The 21,241-nt window shown below is 52.1% G+C and overlaps 1 protein-coding gene across 9 annotated transcripts in view; it reads left to right on the forward strand.

Moving 5' to 3' along the window:
- The window catches only part of GPC3 (glypican 3), a 142,051-nt gene that overhangs the window by 61,067 nt on the left and 59,743 nt on the right, over positions 1-21,241 (forward strand). For all 9 annotated transcript variants that reach the window (XR_011143428.1, XR_011143429.1, XR_011143426.1 and 6 more), the window contains 2 exons: positions 5,201-5,895; positions 19,955-20,088. Coding sequence is in view for 5 of the 9 variants with exons in the window: in XM_068956862.1 (XP_068812963.1) it covers positions 5,201-5,895; positions 19,955-20,088 (829 nt within the window). In the remaining 4 variants the exon portion in view is untranslated. The remainder of the gene's footprint in view (positions 1-5,200; positions 5,896-19,954; positions 20,089-21,241) is intronic.

A 21,241-nucleotide genomic window follows, 5' to 3' on the forward strand; every position in this document is an offset into this window, starting at 1 on the left:
CTACCACCGTGCTGGGCAACCTAGGTTTCTGCCTGAGGCTGGGAACAATTCCAGGGCCTGGCTCTCTCCAGATGGGATTGGTGTCACAAGGAGTAAAGGGAGAGGGTTTTGCATCGTGTGGAGAGGCAACCACTGGGAAAGGGGTCTTGGGAGCGAACCCAGGGACGTGCCGGACAGCTGTCGCTGCCAGTGCTGGAGCCCGATGGAGGAGCTCCAGCTCGTGGCATGTCCACCGAGTGCAGGGAGCCGGTTCCCTTGCTGCTCTGAAGCTGCCACGTCCTGAGATGAGACTTAAACCCGTGTTTTATGGGCGAGGTGAAGGGCTGTATTCACACCTAAAATATTTAACGTATGTTTTTGTATGCAGAGCTGGTGAGAAGATCTAGAAATGGTCCCACGTGCAGAGCAGGGCCAGGCTGCGCGCAGCATTGCGGCCCGCAGCGCAGGGCGCTTCCAAGCAGCAGCATCCCGGGAAAGATGCTGGCATCTAGCTGAACTCCTCTCTCTGCAGATTATACGGTTCCCATGATTCACAGTGATCCGCACTGATCTCAAGGGAGGTATTTGCTGTACAGAAGTTGGTTTCTTGCTTGTTTTATAGTTGGGATAGTTGGTGTGGACTCGCTGTCCTGCCACCAAGTCCTGGGGGAGGTGGCACTGAAGCTTCTACGGAGCGGCAGCAATACGAGGGCGATGCTGCAGCCTTGGCTGGGATTACTTGCCTGGCTGACTCCCAAAATATAAAACTAGGCTATGTCTTTACTAGCTCTCAGCAGAGGAGCAACAAAGATCTGATAGTTCCTCTGCTGTAAAGACTTATCTTTCTGCACTGCAGATAAGGCTTTAAATGCAGGCAGCCAATTGCGCAGTTTTTAGGAAAGCAGTGCATGACTGCAGAGAGGGAGAGGTGCAAGCAGGAGTCGGGAGCCAGCTCCCGACAGCCGGTGGTGGGCAGAGACGGCGCGCTATGGCCGGGGAGCCTCACCGCTCCGGTGCGGCTTGCAGAGCGCTTCACGCTTTCATGGTTTATGTGTCCAGACATCAACAAACAGTAAAATCAGGGTTGGAAAAGCTGCTTTAATCTCCTGGCACCCATGTGCTGGGGGGTGCCCGGGTCGCACGATCCCGCGCTCTTGCAGCGGTTTGTTTCCTTGCCCGGTGCGCCGTGGCAGCCGGACTGCTAACGCAGCAAGCTTTGCTGTGCAGCTCCCGCCTCTTTGGTGTGCCTTTTACAGAGAGGACACCTGTGGGTTTGCAGCGTGCTGCACGCGGGGAAGGGCAGCCGCCCACGCGGGAAGCCTGTGTTTGCGGTGAAACAACAGGCATCCCCTTTCTCGGCAGCAGCCCCCTCTGCAAGCACCTTGAATTGCTTGTGAAGCTGCACCCGCCAAGCTCGGACCCGGGGGCTGCATCGGGGCCCGGCTGGGTGCTCTCTCTGCCGCTTTTCCTCGTCTCTGCGGCCGCCGGCAGATTTCAGCTCTCGCCGCCGAGCGTCCCGTGGGAACGCCGTGCGGGAACGGCAGGCTGGGGTCTCTCACGTTGGCTCCTTGCAAGTCAGGCAGCTATGGGTCATAATCTCTTAAATAGACCATCGAGTGCCAGGCTTTGCAGGAGCCTGCAGCCTGGGGCAGCCGGCAGGTTCATCCCAAGCTCCTCTGGCCCCAGCATCGGTTTTTTTGAAGTAGCCGCAACTCCGGAGAGACTGCGCCTTCTCGGGAGAGCTGGCTTCTCAGCTAAGCAGCTGATTTTTATTATCTGAGCCGAGAACCGAATGGTTTCCTGCTCCTGCCAGTAATCCCCACTCCGAGCACTGTGATGCTCTTTTACGATTTGTTTTCTTTTCTCTAATTGCCAGTTCGCCATGGCCATATGGCTCTCCCCATATTGCGTTTGGTGACGCTTTTGTGCTTCGAAAGCGGCTTAGTCTTTCCTCGCCGCGAGAACTGTGCAGCAGTTCCTCTTCGGATGCTGCACGGAGAGCCCTGCTGCAAAAGTAATAAGCAGGAGCCCATGCTTTCCAGTGGTTGCTCCAGAGTGAAGGTGCAGCTGTTTCACGCATCCTTTGCGAGCCCTGATAAAGTCTCCTTGATAGACGTAGTCAACACATGCTGTTCCAGTGTGCTAGGCATGACGCTTTGCAGTGGACAGTGCTCTATCCTGTGTAAATTCCCATATTTGCACCTGGGCACAGTGTTGTTCCTCCTGTTTGTCCTGAGGTAGAGCTTCGTGGTGCTGTGTATCCTTGAGTTGTTCCTGGGTTTGTCCCCGTGTTGGCTGAAATGCCTTCGGAGTGTAACTGGTGCATCTCACTTGCAGATGAAATGTGCTCGCGAGCCCTCCAGGCAGGGCTGCCTTGCTGGTGGTGGTGGCCTGCAACAGCTCAGGCTGTCGTCTCCCTCAGCCAAGCTGGCGCATCGGGGCTCTTTAAATCTTAGTGCAACGCAAACGTTTTTTTAGTGTTTTTTTTCCCACTAATCACATAAGGAAGTATTTTCAAAGCAGATAAATAAGCATGCAGCTTGTTTCTGTTGGATGTGCGTTGCTGCAGCGATGGGGATCTAAAACGTGAACTGCGTTCTGCCTTGCAGTACATTTGCCTGCTGGAAGTTGGGTGCGAGCCTGACACTGTTTTTATCAGTGCCGTTAAGATACTACAGAAGGTTCTGCTTCAGCTAGACTTAGAAACAGTCTGCCTTAAATAGCAGGTTTTGCAAAGCTCTTTGAAATAAAGGAAATCTAAGAAAGGAAAGACTCAACCATCCTCCAGCAATAGCTGTGGGAGCAGGACGATTTTTGCTAACAGCAAATCCAGGCTGTTGGATTTTGGGGGAGGAGAAGCCCCTGCGTCCCTTCCCTTTGCTCTGTGAGGCCCCCTCTCCTATGTGTGCCGGGGACTGACCCGCAACAGTTTCCTCCTCCTTTGAAGTGCTTGGAGGCTGGCCATGGGTCACTTGCTGGTGCTGGTCTCTGGGGTTTTAATATTCTGGCTGCCAGCCCTTTGTGAGGAATATTTCAGAATCAGCAAGTCCTTGGGGAGTTGAGCCTAAGATATAATGGATCTGGGAGACTTTTTTTTTTTTTAAAGTCACGTTTTATTATTGTTTCTTGCATCTATTAATATGGCAGTAGGAGGCTCCATATGCTTTTAGAGTCCGTGTTGCACTCGCTAATAGATATATATGCAAAGGCTCAAAGGCGTATAAAATAGACACTCTTTGGCAGTTATTAGGATAAAAATTATGTGCATGTCATGACCTTTAAAGCAGTGGGACTGTGTGTGCGTGCTCTTCTGATACACCACTGTTCTCCATTCCTTTCTGAAGCGTTTCTCGCTGTAGGAGGTTTGCATAGGAGCCTGGAATCTTTTCTAATCAGTGACGAGTCTCTTGGCTCTGATGGTACCTTGCAAAGCACAGAGGAGCAAGAAACGGGAAGTGGAATGACTTTTTCTAAGGGAACTAACAGAGAAGAGGTTAAAGGCGAGTGGTGAGGCACAGCATGGAAATCCTGGCATCATCTGCAATTGCTGTCAAAGCCACTGGCCCAAAAAAGACTTTGTGCTCTTTGTGGAGGCAAAAGCTATTCTGGTGCTCCTGAGGGTAGAGGAGAAAAAGTTTCGTAATCCCTGTGCCCTATTTAAAGAAACTTTTGTTTTAAAACTTTTTACACTGCTGCAACCAGAATTTGCTCTCCTTTCACAGCAGACGCATGGGTGTCAGGTGTGCCGTTATGCCTGGAGAGCATTGCCTGTTGGGTGTGCCTGGAGGATGCGCACCCAGGAAGAGGTGGTTTGGAGTCCTGGGGGCACCACGGTCCCCAGAGCTCTCGACTGATGTGGGAGGTTGTACAGGGCGAGCAGCAAGGCCTGACACTGCTTGTGATAACGTTGATCCTGAGCCCCTGGAGAGGCATCAGGCCGTGCTCAGCTGCATGCCAGACTTAACAAATGGAAAAAATAACACTTAGGGTTTTAAAAATTAAACATTCCCTTTAATTATTGAACATGAATAATTTTCATGCAAATCGAGCCTGGATTTGTGCTTCCCAGAGTGACACAGTTGAGAGCAGTTACATTGCAGGGTGTCAGTGACCTGTGAACTGAGAGGTTGTTAATTATTTTTAGCATTTTACGAATAGGACCCTGGAGGACGAGAGACAGACTGGTAGAGATGTTTGGCTGAAGAGAAAAACCTTAGTACCTGTTTGCACTGATAGGCTCTCCTTCTAATGCTTTAACTTGCATACTGGGGCAAGAGGAGGGAGTGCGTAGGCATAGTGCGCGTATACATGTGAGCATGGATGTTTTGGAAGCCACCTCATTGGAAGGGCTATAATTAAGAGAATAACTGGAGTGCCTCTGTTGCCAAAGGCTCTCGTGCTTGCCGTGTGATGGAGGCGTGTGCAGGATGTCCCCAAGCCTTTGAGAAAGGAGAGGGGGAAAATGCCACCTACCTTTTCTTGGCAAATTGGAGGTCTCGGGGTAAAATTTGCTGCTGAGCCTCAGGCCGTGTCAGACCATCCAGTGATTTGGGTTAGTGATCCTGGCAGAGCATCTATAGGCGAACGTCAGCCTCGCTTTGTCCTGTGGAGCAGCTTGTGTCCAGGGCAGAGGAAACGTTGAATCTGCAGCCAAAGTGAACCTGGTGCATTCAGGAGAACTACAGAGCTTTGCAGTGATGTTAAATGGCGTTAAAGATGCTTAGTGAAGACGGGTGCTGAGGGTTGAGTCCAAAAATCCTCTGTGATTAAGCTCCTGCAAATATTTTCATAATGGAATATCAGCATTTACAGCATTTCAGCTTTTAAGCACTGAACAGTGTGGTGTCAAACATTTGTCTCCGTCTTAAATGAAGTCTCAAGTAGAATTTCTGTTAATTTTGAATCAATATGAGAGAAGGAAGGAAAGAAATTGCAGTCTAGCCCTTTTCTTGAATCAATATATTTTTTTAAAAGCTGAAACATTAACTAGATCATAGTTTTTGCCATTTTGAAAAGTAGCTTGGGTTTAAAGAATACGTGCACTCCCCTGATAATTCCCGATTCTGATGTGTTATGCAGCAGATACGGCTGCCAGCAGGCATTTGACCCGCAGTGAGCAGGATGGGACCAGCCTTTGGAGCAGCAACGCAGTATAACGTTATCCTCCCTGTTTCTGAGCTTGTTGTCTCTTAATACCTCCTTTTTTTGTTCTGTTTTGCAGAAGCCTTTGAAATTGTAGTGCGGCATGCAAGAAACTTCACCAACGCCATGTTTAGGAAGCACTACCAGAGCATGGGGCCCGGAGCTCTTAAGTTTGTTGGAGAACTTTTTACTGATGTCTCGCTGTACATATTGGGCTCTGACATCAGCGTTAATGACATGATAAATGAATTTTTTGACAGTTTATTCCCCTTGGTCTACTCTCACTTGATTAATCCCGGCTTCCCCAGTCCCTCCGTAGAAATGACTGAATGCCTGCGGGCAGCCAGGAGAGACCTCAAGGTCTTTGGTAACTACCCTAAGATGATGATGACGCAAGTGTCCAAGTCGCTGCAGGCCACGCGAGCCTTCCTGCAGGCGCTCAACCTTGGGATCGAGGTGATCAACACCACTGACCACTTGAAGTTCAGCAAGGACTGTGGACGAGCGCTGCTAAAAATGTGGTACTGTTCGCACTGCCAGGGGCTGCTCCTGGCCAAGCCTTGTGCCAGCTACTGCGGCGCGGTGATGCACGGCTGCCTGGCGGGCGTCGTGGAAATCGATAACTACTGGCGGGAATACATCCGGTCCCTGGAGGGGCTGGCCAAAGGCATGCGCGGCGTCTACGACATGGAGCACGTCCTCCTCAGCCTCTTCTCCCTGGTGCGGGACGCGGTCGTGCACGTGCAGAAGAGCGAAGGAAAGCTCTCGACAACCGTGAGTGGTTCCCTGCTGCTCCTCGCCACGGCGGGGCTCGGCTGTGCTCCTCGGGTACCCAGGAGTGGGTCTGACAGACCCCAAGTTCTCCGATTTCTAGCTTCCCGCCCCCAATTCTCCTATTTCTAAAACTTTTTGGTAGCACGTGAAACTGGTGTTTGTGGGGACGGGGCTTGTAGTTGGGGGCGTGCAATGGGCAGCTGAGGTGTCCGAGCGGCTCTGGCGGTCCCTGGGCACAGCTCCTGCCTTGGGCAGCTCTGAAAGGATGGTCCTGCTCTCCAAGTGTTCCTGTGGCACTCTGGTGCTCCGGGACGGCACTGAAGACTGATGGGGGACGGCAAAGTGCTTACTAGCTCTGATGTGATGTGCGCTAAATTTAATGAGTTTTACACGAGCCTTTATAGCAGTGGGGGGCTGGACGTGCACAGCCTGGGTGGTCGCTGCCAATTGTGCCGTGTTGAGCATCCTGGGAGGTGGTCAGAGGTCTTCAGGAGACCGTCTGATGTCCAGAGATCACAGACCAGGGGAGGGGAGAGGACTGTTTCTTCCTCCTTTAGCATCAGCAAAATGTACCTCCAAATAAGTAAATGCAAGAGGAGGCGCGTGCTGTCTGGCATCCCGTTTTCTGATTTACTCAGGGAGGTGTCTGGTTTTCCCTGTTGTGGTAATTCTTTCCAGTTTCGGGCTGCGGTTAATCCCAGGAGTGAGGTTATTTCTTATTTATTAGGAGTGACCTGTCTTTTAAAATATATTGTGCGAATTTCTAATCCTCCCAAGAAACGGAGGCTTTCTTGTTCAGAAAGTGCTGTTGCTTTCTCCAGACGCCGAGGACAAATGGTATGCGGTAATGTAACGCTTGCTTTGCAGAAGGGATTTTTGTTTTGAGGTGTGATTGAATTGCTCGGTGCAGGCAGGGTAGAGTTACGGGGGGGAAAAGGTGGAAATGTCGTCTGCTTAAAGCCAGCGATGATTAAAATCTGCCACGGTTTCACTATTAGCACCTTGTTCCCGTCGTTCTTGACTCCTGTTTACAGAAGAACCGTTTATGCAGGTCGTTGTAGTAGTCGCGCTCTGAGTAGTTCTTATCTTTTTTTTTGGGAGGGGGGGCAGGAAAATGGAGCGGATTATGGATTTTGAGCTACGTGGCATCCAGCCAGCAGCGTCCCTGTGCTGTTTTTGCTCCGGGATAGCCCGGGACACGTGCCACCGTGTGTACGCAGGCTGTGAAATAACGTGGTGGCACCTGAGCGGCCTTGCGCCCCCTTGGCAATGCGGCAGAGGAAGGCAGGGGGGCTCCCGGGTCGCGCGTTGGGGTCTCGGGCGCAGCGCTGGCCCCTGCCCTTGTTGCACGGCTCAGGACGCTGGTTTTCAACCTGCTTGTCAAAGCCTTAGGGAGCCTTAGAAAGCCCCCCCTCCCCACCTTGGCGTTTCCAAGGCAGCATAGAAAAAAAAAACTTACTTGTACATGCGGCGGGAACATATTTGATGTGGAAAGACTGGGAGCTGCGCTGGGCTGTGAGCAAAAGCGTCCCGTGCGCTTTGCACCGGCAGACGTGCCCCGCTCGCGGGCGCTAAGGCAGCCTGGAAACGCTGCTCTTCGGGGCTGCGGGCCGGTTTGCAGGCACGCACGGTACGTGCGTTGCTGTACGAGAGGATAAGCCTTCTTTCACTGGCACAACATTAAAAAGGCAGTTTTTCTTTTCCATGCATGCAGGAAAGGAATGTGGCTCTCCTTAATATTATGAAACATTAAGGCCTTGATGTGGCTGCGGAGGACGTACTTGTGGGAGGACGAGTGGATGGGGCGCCACGAAGGTCAACGCAAGCCATGGCAGCGGAGCTGAAATCTGCCCGTCCTTTGGCAAACATGAACGTAAACCGATGTCCTTTAAAAGAAAAAATCCTTGAGCATCTCAAAACCGTTCAGTGCTTTCATACGTGATAGAGCTGTTTGAATTCATTACTGCCACGTATAGTTAGGCACTTATTTAAACACAGCTCTTCTTGATTATTTAAGACTTGAGTGATTCTTTTATTTACTCCAGAGATATTTTTGAGTCATAGGAGCATGGAGGAGAAAATCCACACCAAGCAAACCGATTGCCTGGCAATTGTCACTGAAAGAGAATGGCCACTGGCTTTTTTAAAGTTTATTTTTTAAAATCCTGCGGTTGCTCAGCTAAGACTTTCAGGTCAAACCTGAGCCCAGGGCAGCTCTTTACAAACTGCGGGTCTGAGCTGTTCAGTAGAGGAATGGGCCTGTGACGGGAGTGCGGAGTCTGAGCTGCAGCGCTGCAGATGGCCCGGCTTTAATGCTCCGCACCTGGCGTCAGGGGCAAACGTCTCTGCCCGCGAGCACTAGAACGCCGTTCTTCCGCCCCGTCGGGGTGACAGTTTCTCTATAAACTTATCAGCACGTGTTGCGTTTCAAAGAACGTACCCTGGGAACAAACAGTTGTATTTACTGTTATCCTGTAAACACGGCTGGTTTTAAGGCACCGCTGTCACATCAAAGTATAAAATACCACAGCAGTTGTCCTTTGAAAATCTGGGGCTTTGTTCTCCTGCTGGCTTTTCATACCAGTCTCTTTTGTTACTGACCTTGGCCACCAGCCTTTCTGTAAGGCAAAGTTCAGTTCACCTGCGTGTTATTAAGGATAATGCCAGGTTGTTTAATTGTCATTAAACCCCCCTGGAATTATGGAAAACTCACCTCCCGTGCCCGCGGCGATCAGCCTGAGGAGGAACGCCGCTGTCCTTGTCCGTCCTCTGCAGCCCTTCGGGGCTCTCCGGGCCGCTGCGCCCAAAGTCGGTGTTAGGGTTTTATTATTCCCACAGTCTACCCACTACGCCCCGAAAACACGGCCTTAAGGAGCTTTATCAAGGAGGCTCCTTCCCACCGGGCTCGTAAAAATCTTTATGGCTATATCTACAGACATAAAATTTTCCTGTCCGCTACTTTTGCTCTGGTTGAAAACGTGCGTAGTGCTTCCACCTCTTGGAGGTGTTTTAATCATGAGCGTAGGGAAGGGCGGTTAGAGTTGGTCTGTTTGTGCTTTCTAGCACAAACAAAGACAGTCGGAGAGATGCAGTACAAATAAACCTCATAAAATATGCAACCCCGACGCGGCTCGAAGTCAATGCGCTCTCTGCTGTTGAAAGCACAGAAGAGAAAATAGGTCTGGGTGTTCTTATAGAGCCGGCGGTTGATTTCCTTTGGGGTTCCTTACCTTAAGCTTGTGCCATAAATTTATTTTGAAAGCTGGCAGAATTGAGGTGATAGATGACTGTTGATTTGACACAGAGATTTGGCTACGTAAATATTTTTTCTGAATGCTTCCCCCCCCCCCCGTAGATTTCTGAACCAATCCCAACAGAGTGGAAAACAGGCAAGTTGTAGCGTATCCAGCCCAAAAGGAAAGGTGCGGGGCTCGGGGTAAGGGTCTGGCTATTTGTGCATGCGAAGGGGGTGATGCGCTGCAAGCGTGAGTCGTCGGGGCGGGGGAAAAGATTCAGGTTTTGGCTCTGCAAACCAGCCGCCTGCGTGCGGCGCATCCATCGGGACGCGCGTCCTTCAGGTGGGGACGGCAGGACGTCCTGCTGCCCTTCATCCGTCCCGCGGGGCTGCTGCGCCCGGGCACGGAGCTGCCGGTGGCCGATCCCGCCGTGCACCGCGCGAGTCTCCTCTTGGCGGCGCCCGTACGTGCTCCTCGCGTGATTAAGGTCGGACAGGGCAAATCCCGAGGCGGGTGTAGCTGGTGCTGTTGTCAGCCGCCGAGCGACAGGCGACGCAACGCCGCCGGTGCGGCGGGCTGCAGCAAGGATCTGTTCCCGCGGCGGGCTGAAAGTAAACCCCGTCGCTGAGGGCAGCGTCGGCGAGTTTCCTGTCGCTGTCAAAATCTCTTGCGAGCGTTACAATTAGTCGACTTGGAAAGGTTCAGTTTATTACAGCTTTGCTGGTAGCTGTGGAGGCGTCGGGCACGGTGCTGAACCGTGCGGCCCATTGATTTTGATCTATAAACCCCTGCGCTGTTGGCTGGAGCTAAGAGAACAAAGACAGGAAAATTACTCGTGCCTGCAGTTCTGCAACCCCGCATCGACGATTTTGAGCCGGCGGTTTTGGCGCGCCGCTTCTGCTCTTACATCTTGGGCTTGACGTTCAGACGCGCCTTGGTGAATTAAGGGTCTGCGTCTCGTTTGGAGAAGCGGCTTCGGCATGGATGTCCGCGGCCACCGCTTGCCCCTGTCAATGGCAGCGGGGCTCCGAGCTCGTTCTCAGCCTGCCGGAAAGTTTTACGCCTTGTCTGGCCTGCTCGTCCCGACGGTGGCGCTGGCGAGGCCGCGGGTGCGTTTGTCCCCGGAGCAGCCCCGGCCGAAGCGAGGAGCATCCCCTGCGACAGGCTCCGGCGCCCGACTCGGCGCTGAAGCGCCGACCTCGCTCGGAGGCAGATCCTCCAGCCGGGGCAGCTGCCTCCCCGGCGCTCTGCGGCGCGGGATGAGCTTTCTAGGGCCGCTGCGCCTGACGAGCGGGAGTATCGCACGGCGCCCGCCGAGCCTGGCTCGCCTCCGCTTCGACTCCCGGGCTGGCTGCGGCGCCGGCGGGTCGCCCGCGGCGGGTCCCCTCGGGCGTTTTCTCAGCTGGAACGGGAGCGCGAGCCTGTGAATCGGGCGCTGCTGGACGGCTCGTTCTGCGTGCCCGCGTACCGTGGCTTGGCTTATTTCTTGCTTTAGAGGAGAAGTCGGTTTCTTGTTGTGCAACCCGCTCCCAAGCATTTAGGAAGCTGTTTTCTCCTAAGATGCCCCAATATTGTATAAAGAGCCAGCAGAGCGAGCGGTAAGAAAACGGTGTTGATAACTGTTGGAAATGACAACACACGGCTTTGGAGCGTTAGGCAGCTTTCTTCGCTGCGTAGAGCCCACTTTCTCTTTTTCCTGGCTCCTGTCGGAGCCGTGTTTTACAGCCAGACACAGGATACTCCGTAGTGTAGAAGAGGAGAGAGTCGGTGATGGTGTAATCCAAAACAGACTGCAAATTGCAGGAGAGAAGAGCGAGCAGCTCTCTGTACCATGTGCGTTGGCCTGAAGGCTTTGAAATTTCAAACTTGTCTCCTTTTATGGTAAGTTGCAATGGTCAAGGACATAACACAAGGGCTCCGAAGCGGGCTGAATTTGAGTGCAAAGCGGAGTTTCAGGCTGCACCGAAGATCACGGCACCAGAGAAATCCCTGCGGGTGTCTCGAGGCTTTTACCGCTCGAGAAATTACCCGAGACCGGTCAGCTGGGACGAGCTGCTCCTCTGTGCGAGTCGGGGTCTTGTGCGCAGCCCGTTCACCGGCAATGTGTTTGCAGCCCTGCTTTCCGGCTGGGAACGCTACCCCCAAAGGGAGACCAGCTTTACGCTCAGGGTCCTTTGCAAAATGTATTCTCACCTATTTCCTTTCCTGAAGACTTCATCCTTGCGAAGACCTGCAGCCTTGGAGCGCCAGGCTCGTGCTTGCAAGTATCCGTCTATTTATGCTTTTTACGCTCAGCCCTGCCTTGGCCTCGGTATCCATGCCTGCAGTTTCCACCAGGAGCTGCGTCCGAGGTCACGCACGGGGCATCCTTCACATTAACTGCTCCGAGTTTACTTCCAATGCCAGGAAGCCCCAAGAGTGGTGCTGTCTTAAAACAATAGCTAACTCGCCCATTAGCAATGCTGATGGATGCGCCAAGAACAAAGCATAAACTTAAAAGTGGCTTTGTGCAAAGCAGAAAGAGTGCCCAGAGCTGCCCCGGCAGAGCAGCAGCGTTTTGTTTTGGCCTCTAGGAAACGAGGTGCTGGGATTCGATGAATATTGCGCTGCGTTTTAAATTCGCGCGTGGAGCAGTGAAGTGGTATCCCATTTTTGCATCTTATTGTGAAGAGGTTTTGAGGTACTGTGCATGAAAGATGCTGTCTTACAAATACATTTAGCTGAAATAAGTTACAAAAAACGATTGAGGCGGACTTTTCAGCAGCAAATGCGCCCCTCGTTGCCCGCAGAGCTCCAGAGCAGTCCTTGTGGACTCGGCCCCTTCTGATTACTGCAGAATGAACTGGTGGCCTTTTTCATCTCTACCTGTTGTGTTGGCCCCCCCGCTTTCTCGCACTAGCAAACCCTTGGGGCCATGGAGCCTGCTCTCAGATGTACACACGAGGATGAAGTTTGCTGCTAACTACATTATTCTTTGAAAGGCTCGTTTGAGTGAGAGCAGGCTGGCTGCAGAAAGCTCTGTCGATAGCCTACAGCTACTTTGGCAGAGCTATTTCCATTTAAAAAAAACCCCTGCCAACCAGCAGTTGGTGAATTTAGCAATTCTTTATGCAAGCATATCTTTCTAAGCTAATCAATTTTCACACCTAATTCCCTCCTGCGCTATCTGCTGAGGTGGAAATGATGCTCTCGGGCACTGACCTGGAGAGGGAACAAGCAGCGTCAGAGCACTGAGCCTAGTGGCTAGCGGGGATAATTCACGGGTGACTTACGTGCTCTGAGTTATTTCTTTCTAAAGCTTATTAACTCTTGGATTGCACGCATTGATCTGTGCCACTGTACAAATAAACTTCATGCTCTCTGGAGCACCAGAGAGCAAGTATTTCTGTAGACAGTTAAGCTGCCTGTGTTGGTATTTAAATCATCCTTCCTCAGGAACAGCCTGAAAAGCAGGAGGCTGAGGATACTTCAGGGCAGTACCTGATGTTATGGGCTGCTGCTCCCAGCTTATTTTGCCTTCCGGTGGGAATTTAGCCTGGGGTCCTTGCTGAGGGCTCCCACACGTGGATGCGGGATGGAGAAGCTGCGCTGGCTCGGTGCAGAGCATCCCGGTCCGCAGCAGCGCCCCGGGCTGGCGCTCGCATCCGTCGCTGCTGCGCGCCCCGCGGGTGCGGTGAGCCGAGAGCCAGGCTGCTTCGCACGGCAGGTCCCGTGCAGGCTCTTGCCCGTGCTTGACTCCTTTCCTGTTGCGCGTTGAGTGGTTTTGCTGGTTGGGAGCCACCAAGCACTTCAGTAGTGCCTTTTACCTGAGGATTTTGGTGCAAGGTTTTTTGGTTTTTGTTTTTTTTTGTTTTATAAATCTTTTTCAGTGAGTTGGGCTGTCAGTCACCTCCATACAGTCTTACAGGTCCCTCTCCATACAGGTAGTTTACTAAAATTACGGGGGCAGTAAGACGGTGTGCGCATGTCTTTCCCAGTCATTTACAGATGTGTAAATGCCCTGCCCACAACTTAAAAACTGAGATGGAGGTAAAGATGCACACAAAGACATTGAAGGTGTCTAGTCATTTGTTTTCAATCTGATGCTTCTCCCTTGCCTCGTTTTGGGATCGGTGGATATTGATTTATTGGGATCCACTTCTGAGTCAAATTCTAGCTCTCAGTTTGACAACATTAACAAAGGAATTGAAAATAAAGACAAATTCATTTAATTTCTGTCTGCAAACAGCCTATTGTTGAATGAGCCCCTTTATATATAAAATCAGACATAGAATATAGTGTTATAACAGTGTTGAAAGTGCACGCTAATTTCCATTATAAAGATATTTTTAATCAAGCAGAACCTAATCTAATGCTGTAAGTCATCCCATGATTCGTTCTTCCTAACCACAGTGCACAAAAAAATGTGTTACAACAAAGTCTCAAAAAAGCCCCGAAGACATAAACATCTTTAGAAAATAATGATTTACATTTTCAATAAGCCAGATTTGTCTTTGAGAAGAGTGTAATTCCTTTATCTCGAGCAGAAATCTAATGGAAGTGTTTTTACCTCGTCTGCTGTATTTTGGGTGAATTATCTTGGGAGTGACCTTTAATTGGATTAGATGAGGAAGAGGGAAGAAATCCAGTATGAATCAGGTAGCTTCAAAACTTAGGAAATATCAACAGATGGAGGGGGGGAAGAAAAGAAACATGGAAAAAGAACACAGGGCCTTTCCGAGCCCTTTATTGGCCTTGAATGGATTACTTCTAGCAGCAGCTAATTTCTGCTGTGCTGAGATATTTTTACCACTTTCCGTTATTAGCAATTGTTAATGCTTGTATTTTGGGCTTGCTTCGGGAGGTCTGCCGCCTTGCGAGGGGTCGAGCGCTGGCGTGCCGCTCGCCGCAGCGGTTTGCACGGAGGAGCTCCCGTGCACGTGCCCCGTTCGCTCGTTTTGGGTGCGGAGATGGTTCATCTTGATGCCTGTGCTTGTTTTGTGCTCTAAATTTGGCAACAAATTGTTGCGATTATACTGTTAAAGGTATCAGCTTAAAACCTCCTGAAATGATGCGCTGAGCTTGGATACATGCAGCCGTGTCGTTTTAGCCGAAATTGGTGCTGAGCGTGAGAAAGGAGGCTGGAGGCAGCAGAAGGGGGCTGCTGAGGGGGGGTTATTTACCCATATAAATAAAGGAAAGGTTAAACGAGGAGGTTGCGGTCCTCTGTTGGGGACAAGTGAAGGCTTGGCAGGTACCGAGTGGTTTGGGGCTTGTTAGGCTTCTCCATCCAACTGTGCTGCTCTGAGCATCCTCGCGCAGGGAGGCGTTTTGTAGCAGAAAGTACTGCTAGGGGCATAAAAACCTTTGAAGTGGCTTCACTACAAGAGTTTATTGAAGTGTAAATCGAAAAAGCCACGTTTATCTGTGAGTGTGGATCCGCACAGGTTAGGAAAAGGGCATTACTTTGTACCTGCTTGCTCCAAAATGCCCCGTTACAGCAGTTAGCGCTGAGCCTTGTGCGCTCTATTTCATATAAATATTACGCTTGCTCTTGAGCTGCTGATAGAGAGAGAGAGAACTAATTAAGAAGATGGGATATCATCAGTAGATTTTTCTTCCTTGAGATTTTTATGAGCAGTAATTTGAAAAGAGCCATATTAAAGTCATTGAGGAACAAGTTAATGCTGCGTTTCCAGGAATATTGCCCTTCTACCCAAAGATTATATTCAAGAATAAACAGTGTACAGTAGCTAATTGCTAGCTGACACATTACAGTGGCCTTATACTTCCAAAATTGAGTCAGTCTGGTTTAAAAGAAAAAAAGTGGCGCAGTAACTTTTTAAATTATTCAACAATGTATTTCTCAAAGACTAACTGAGTCTGGGCTGGTGGCTGCGTGGGGGAAGTTGGACCACTAGGTATTGACCACGTTTGCAACCCAGCTGACACTGCTGCTGTTAAACAAGCTATTATAGCCCCGTTTTCTGGCTTCTGTTAGACTGATGGCAGGTATCTGTTTTTCCTCTCTAAATTAAGCTGCGAGGAATTTATTTCTGTCCGGTTGTTTCATTGCGGAGCGCCGTAGGCACAAACGCGGCCGATGTTAAAGCCAACAGAAATGTGCCGCGGAAGCCAATTAACTGGGGAAAGGGCAAATAACGAAGCGCATCTCGCGTGCCTCCAGCGGCGAGGTCCTGCCCCCGCGGGACGCGGTTCGCGTCCCGGCCCCGTGCCACGGGCAGGGCTGCGGGAAGGCGTTTCGGGAGCCGTGCGCGCTCCCGAGCCAGGCTTGGGCAAGCCGGGCTCGCTCGCGCTCTCCCGGCTGGGTTTGCTCCCCGCATCGTGTTTGCTCTGTTGTCATCTTTTGGGCATCCGTTCCGGGAAATGCGTCCGCTTTGGGAAAGCCGCATAACTGTGCGCTGAAAATGAAGCCGGCGTGCCGAGCGTGAGCTCTGGCTGGGGCACCCGCGGCGTGCCCCGCCGTTTGCCACGGAGGTCCAGCCGTAAGGAACGAAACCCCGAATTTTGTGGTGACCGTGGAATTAACAAAGCGTAGGAGCGCAACAGCGACTTCCAAAGTTGTGCTTTCGTTGTGCGTCAGATTACACAGGGGCAGTAGGAACAACTGTGATCGGTTAGTCCGGCTTCCCCTCTACCTATAAATAACAAAAACCAGCCGTTTGCTTAAACACAAAGCAGCTTGCTCTGGTGAATTCAGCGCTGCCTACTGAGGATGCTAGGGAGAGGAAACATCTTGTTCGCATTATTATATGCGCGTTTGAAAGGGTTTGACTCAAAATGAGGTCATGGTGCCTTTGAAGGAAAGGGCATCCTCCGCGGTAGGGGGAAAAAAAAAAAGAAAAAAAACGTGCAGGATAATAGTCCCTTCTGCTAAACACCTCCCCGTTTCCACCCCGCTCTGCAGGGCCGGCGGTGGCAGGAGCCCCTGCGCGTCCGCGGGACGCGTCCGCAGCGCGCGCGGGCCGTCCCCGCCGGCGCCGGTGCGACGGGCGCTCTGTTGTTCTAAGCATTAGCGCTGGGGCGTGTTTTACATGTTATCGCCTTGCATTATTTAAAGCCGATGCATTATTGACCGTCGCGCGGCGCGAGGATAGCACACTGCCTGTGACTCCTGCGGCTGGGCGAGACTTAGGATGTCGTCTCTTATGAAATCCTTGCAAGGTGATGTCTCAGTGATTGCAATCGTAAATAGCGTAGAGTTGATTAATAACGTTTAATACTCCATTAATGAAGAATTTTAGTGAAACGCGTGTAGAAGACATCTGTGTTACCATACGCGGTTCGTTCCTTCTGCTCGAGCGCTCGGGACCGGAAGAACAATCATTACATAGTTAATAACGACGTGCTTCCTGAAATTAAGCGCTCTAAATTCACGTTTATGCCCGTAATCGTATTTTCTGCTGTGAGAAGAGTGAGGGAGCGGAGAACGGTCCGTCTCTCACTTCTTCCTGACCAAATGTATATAATGATTACAAGCATATAATAAGGATGTTTGTCCTAGCTAAGTGTTTATTCACTTCTGTTAATCAGTATGCGTTTGAGAGGGTGCCGTGCCGCTCGCGGAAAGCAATGCAATCAGTCGAGCAGCGTGGCAGATTTAAATCAGTAATAAAAGCCCTGGGGAAATTAACAAGACAAAACATTAACCACAGACTAAACATTAACATATATTAGCATTTTTATTACACCTGTAGAAATGGTGAATGTTCTTGGTTACTACTATTAAAAAGTTTATGTCCTATGCCGCATCATTGCAAGGTATATTTTTTGTTTTAAGCCCTTTAGAAGTTAATTAAGCTGATTTCTGCAGCGGGTTTGAGTAATGGACTTTGGGTTTGCTGTTACGGTGACTCTGAACATAAAGAATGCGCTTGTAGCCTGTCCATAAGGCTAATAATACACGTGACATTTAGTAGAGTCGGGTGGTAAAAAGGAGGAGGAAACATCAAGGCGGGCAGCTGCTTTCCCGAAATTTGCAGAGTTACTGGCCGAATTGGGTTTTTAAATGGGATGAACAGCGTGCGGGATTTCGAGGGCATCGGTTGACTCCCCCGGAGGCAGCGCGTTTCCTTAGCCCGGTGGTAGCCCGTTATGTGTGAAGCCACGTACCCGGGCCAAACTGCCCTTTCAGGGGCTGTATTCAAATCATTAATAGTAGTTAATTGCTTTTAGACTTAATGTGCAACTTCTCCCAAAGGAAACTGGGAAATAGGTACCAAATGACATATGTGAACTCCAGAGAGCAGAGGAGATTGCGGGAGGAAACCTGTAGAAATGAGGCCATCCCCTTGAGGAGGGGAAAAAAAATGCTGTGTCTTCCTGGAGAAAGAATCTGTAAGCGAACGAGTTCCCAGGGAAGACAAATGGAAACTCCATGTCAAGTTTAAGCAGAGGTCAAATGAAGTAAGCTAACTGTTGGAGCAAAGCGGAGCTCATGGTGTGAATGAGAAGCTAGAGCATGCGACGGGGCACTCTTCCTTTCCAGGCTTCTAGCAAATTACTCTTAAAACGTGCTTACTCTTAAAAGCGATGCCCCGATTGGCCCCGGTGCAGGCACTGCATGGACCGGTGCTGGGCTTCATACGCTCTTTGTCAGCCTGCCTGGAGGTAGCTCCAAGGTCAGATTTGGTCCGTTGGCCATTCGCGGCGCATCGTTTCCGTGCATCCGCAAACAGGTTCCCTGCAGTCCTCTGGCACCTCTTACCCTAAATTAATGGGGAAGCGTTAAAATGGGCTGCTAGTGCTACTCCATTAGGTTTTTCCCTGTGGTCCTCTCAAATCAATGTTGCCTCTGAACCGGAGCCATTACACGGTACTCGCCTGCTCCCCCGGGCGCCGCGGGCCAGCTGCCTCCCTGGCTGGAGGCGCTCGGCACCGGATCGCCAGCGCCGGCGAGCTCCCGGGAGCTCAGCGGGTCTCCCCTCCAGGGATCTCCGCCTCGTCAGCGGAAACTTGCTCTTTGTGGAGGTAAAATAAAGAAAGGGGGCGGTGGGAAGCGGCGGGCAGGAGGCGACGTGTTCCCCTTGCTGCCTGTGCCGCCCTCGCTCGGAGGCTGCGGGTGGGATTGGGGATCTAGCGAGTTGGGGCAGGAAAACTTGCTTCGGCTGTTAAAGCGGTGGTGGCTTCGGGGACTGGTAAAAGTTCTGGGCTTTGGGAGAGCTTTTCTTGCATTGCGTGCCTTGGTGGCGGTTCTCGGTGGACTGGCAGCTTCTCTTAACAAGTAACCAAAAAACCACCCCCTTTTCCCTAAAGGTGTCCTTGCCAATTTATTTACTGGTATATTCCTTTGAATGCGGCGTCATGCTTCACGTGACAGAGCGTGGGTCCTCCTGCCACGCCGGGTTACGGTCTCGCCGTCCCCTCCCCGCCGTGTCCATGCGTCCTGGCAGTCCCAGAGGCAGCCCGGGAACCGGCCCGACCGTGCCGTGTTTCCGGACTTCTTCAAACTTGGAGCTTGCTTCAGAATAGCGCTGGTGATTAGAAAGCGGCTGGAAAACTGAGTTCTCGTGTTCCCGGGCTTGCAGCAGGGCCCGGAATAAGGGGAAAGATGGAGACCAGGGTTTTTGCGATGTTGTCCGAGGACCGCTTGGGGCCCAGGAGATGGTCTGCAAAATCCTTTTCCCCCACAAAAGCACGTGCAGCGCCGCCCCGTAAAGGCGCAGGCGGTGTGTTGCTTCTACGTTCTCTCACTTTAACGTTGAGGTCTTAGCTGGTTTTTTATGTAACCAAAAGTGACCATCGTTTGGCCATGGCTTTATAAGACAGGCTGCAGATTTTTTTTTTTTTCCCTGAAAAAGCTAATTAGTCCTTGAATAAATAAAATAACTCGATTTAAAAAAAAAAAAAAACCCAACAACAACTTGGGTACAGCGCTCAAAACTCGCAGCTCCTCCTGCCGCCTCGCCCGTCTCAGGGCAGAGCGCTGCAGAGGCGCTGGGGCTGAGGGTGGCGCCGGCTGGGAGCGAGACGGCCTTCCTCCTCGCCGCCCGCCTGCGCGTCCCCCTTCCTCCCCGCGCGCGCGGTGGCTGCGTGGGGTCCCGTCGCCGTGCAGAGGCCTGGCGCGTCCCTCACCCCTTGGCCGGCAAGGGGGACGCGTCGCTTCCCACCGCCCCCTTTCTTGATTTCTTGGTTTTTTTGGAAAGAAGACGGGCCTGGGCCTGGGCCTGGGCGAGGGTGCGGGGGTGAGGCTGAAGGAGGGGTCGGGGGCCGCGGAGCAGCGTCCGCTCGGCAGAGCTTTATTTAATGAGGCCTTTCCGCGTCTTTCCCTCGCTGCTTCGCCCGGTCACGGAATCATCTGTATGCTAATGAGCTAATTTGTGTCATTAACAGGGACCTGTTAATCGAGAACCTCCCACGGTGCAACTGGGCTGCAGCCAAAATGTTCGCTGTGTGTGTGTTTTTTTTTTTTTTAGGCCCTGTTTTTAATTAGCAGCAAGGCGTAGGACGCTCGCCCTCGGGCACCGGCAGCACAGGGCCGTGGGTCGCCGGCCCGGGGTCTCCGGCTCTGCCTGGGGAGCGGAGGCGTCGGGCAGCGTCTGGCCGGAGAGGTGCAGCGCGGCACCCCGAGGAGCCGCCTGGAAGTTGGTCCCTGTAGCGCGTCTGAGTTAGGCAGAGCGACCGCCGCGGCGCCTTGGGGCGCGGGGCCCGTTTTAACGACGGTTTGGGTGCTTTGGGGTTGGTCCCGGCGGGCAGCGGCCCTCCGGCTCCGAAGCCTCTTAGGGGAGCCTGCGTGCCGGGGGGTGGCGCGCGCCGCAGCTGTCCCCTGCCCCGTCTCTGGTCCCCGCGACGCTTCCTCACGCTGCTGTGTTTGTGTTCGGCAGATGAGCCGGTTGTGTGGCCACGCTCAGCAGAGGCGGCATCGATCAGCTAATTACCCTGAAGAGCGTCTCGTTGACGAGAAGGTCCTGAGGGTGACTCGTACCGAACAAGAAGAAACTCTGTCCGGCCGGAGGAGGTGAGAGCCTTTTCTCCCTTACCAATCAACCTGCTGCTGGTTTCCACTGCGAGCATCAGAGCTGCTCCGCGGCTGGCTCGGAAAGGCAGCACGCTGTCGGCTCGCCTCTTTTCTCACCTAGTGCCTCCTTGCTGAAGCGCCCCTCTTCTAATCTGAAAAAGTGCCGCCTGCCTCCCATCGTTGTTTTGCTTTGGTACAGCACCAGGCGCTGGGTTTGTACGCCACGCGCTGTGTCTGGGTTTCTTGGGCGCTGCTGTAGCGCCGGATGAGCTCCCCGGTATCGCTACAGGTGGAAACGGTAGCTCCAGGCTGGCACATAACGCTTCTTGTGCAGGATGACGGGGGCTTATTTGCCTTTATTTATTATCCTGCAGTGTTTTAGAGTAGTTCAGGGAGGTTAGCAGCCTTTTGCTGAATATTTTCAAAGTAAAGCAGGTGTCTCCGCTCGTGGCACTGCACCCGGCGCTTCCTTCCTGCGGGGCTGGGCTCGTGCTGGCGTGCCGGGGAGAAGTGTTCCCCCTTCGCTGCTCCTGGGGGTCTGCAAGCACACTGAGAAACGGGCTCTGCCTTTACTGCTGTCTTAAACGCAAGAAAAATCTCTGCAGAAGAGAAGCAGGCCAGTTCAGCTCTTTTAAGAGCTAGGGCTAGACTAACTTGGATGAATTTCCTTTTAAAGAGTAACCGGACCGCATTCTTGATACAGTTCCCATTAGATAACGCCAGAGCTTGCATTCCTCCGTCGTCTCAACACGCCGCAGGGCTGCGCTGCCCCGGCTCTGCTGGAGATGTCGAGGACGGCGAAGTCTGACGTAACCTGCCGCAATGAGTTAGCGAGCTGCGGAGGTGTTTCTCCCTGCCCCTCTGTGCCCGATCCAGGAAGCCCAGCTGGGAGCGTGAGGGCAAAGGGAAGTTTTCTTCTGTCCGTTGCTCCGTGATGCTCGCGAGGAGCATGGGCAAGCACGGTCAAGACCACGGGAGCCAGGGTCTGATGCAGGAAGGGAGCGTGCTAAGCACCTCTTGAATCTTTGCGGGAAGCTTGTGGGCTGAATCGCCACCCTTTGGGGACTTCTCCTCCTCAGCAAAACCTTGTTTATTGGTGCAGGTAGTGACAGATAGGTTGGGAAGTGCTTGCAAGGCTCCTGGAAGGCTGCAT

Source organism: Struthio camelus, chromosome 11 (assembly GCF_040807025.1).
Source record: "Struthio camelus isolate bStrCam1 chromosome 11, bStrCam1.hap1, whole genome shotgun sequence".
NCBI classification, from domain to species: Eukaryota; Metazoa; Chordata; class Aves; order Struthioniformes; family Struthionidae; genus Struthio; species Struthio camelus.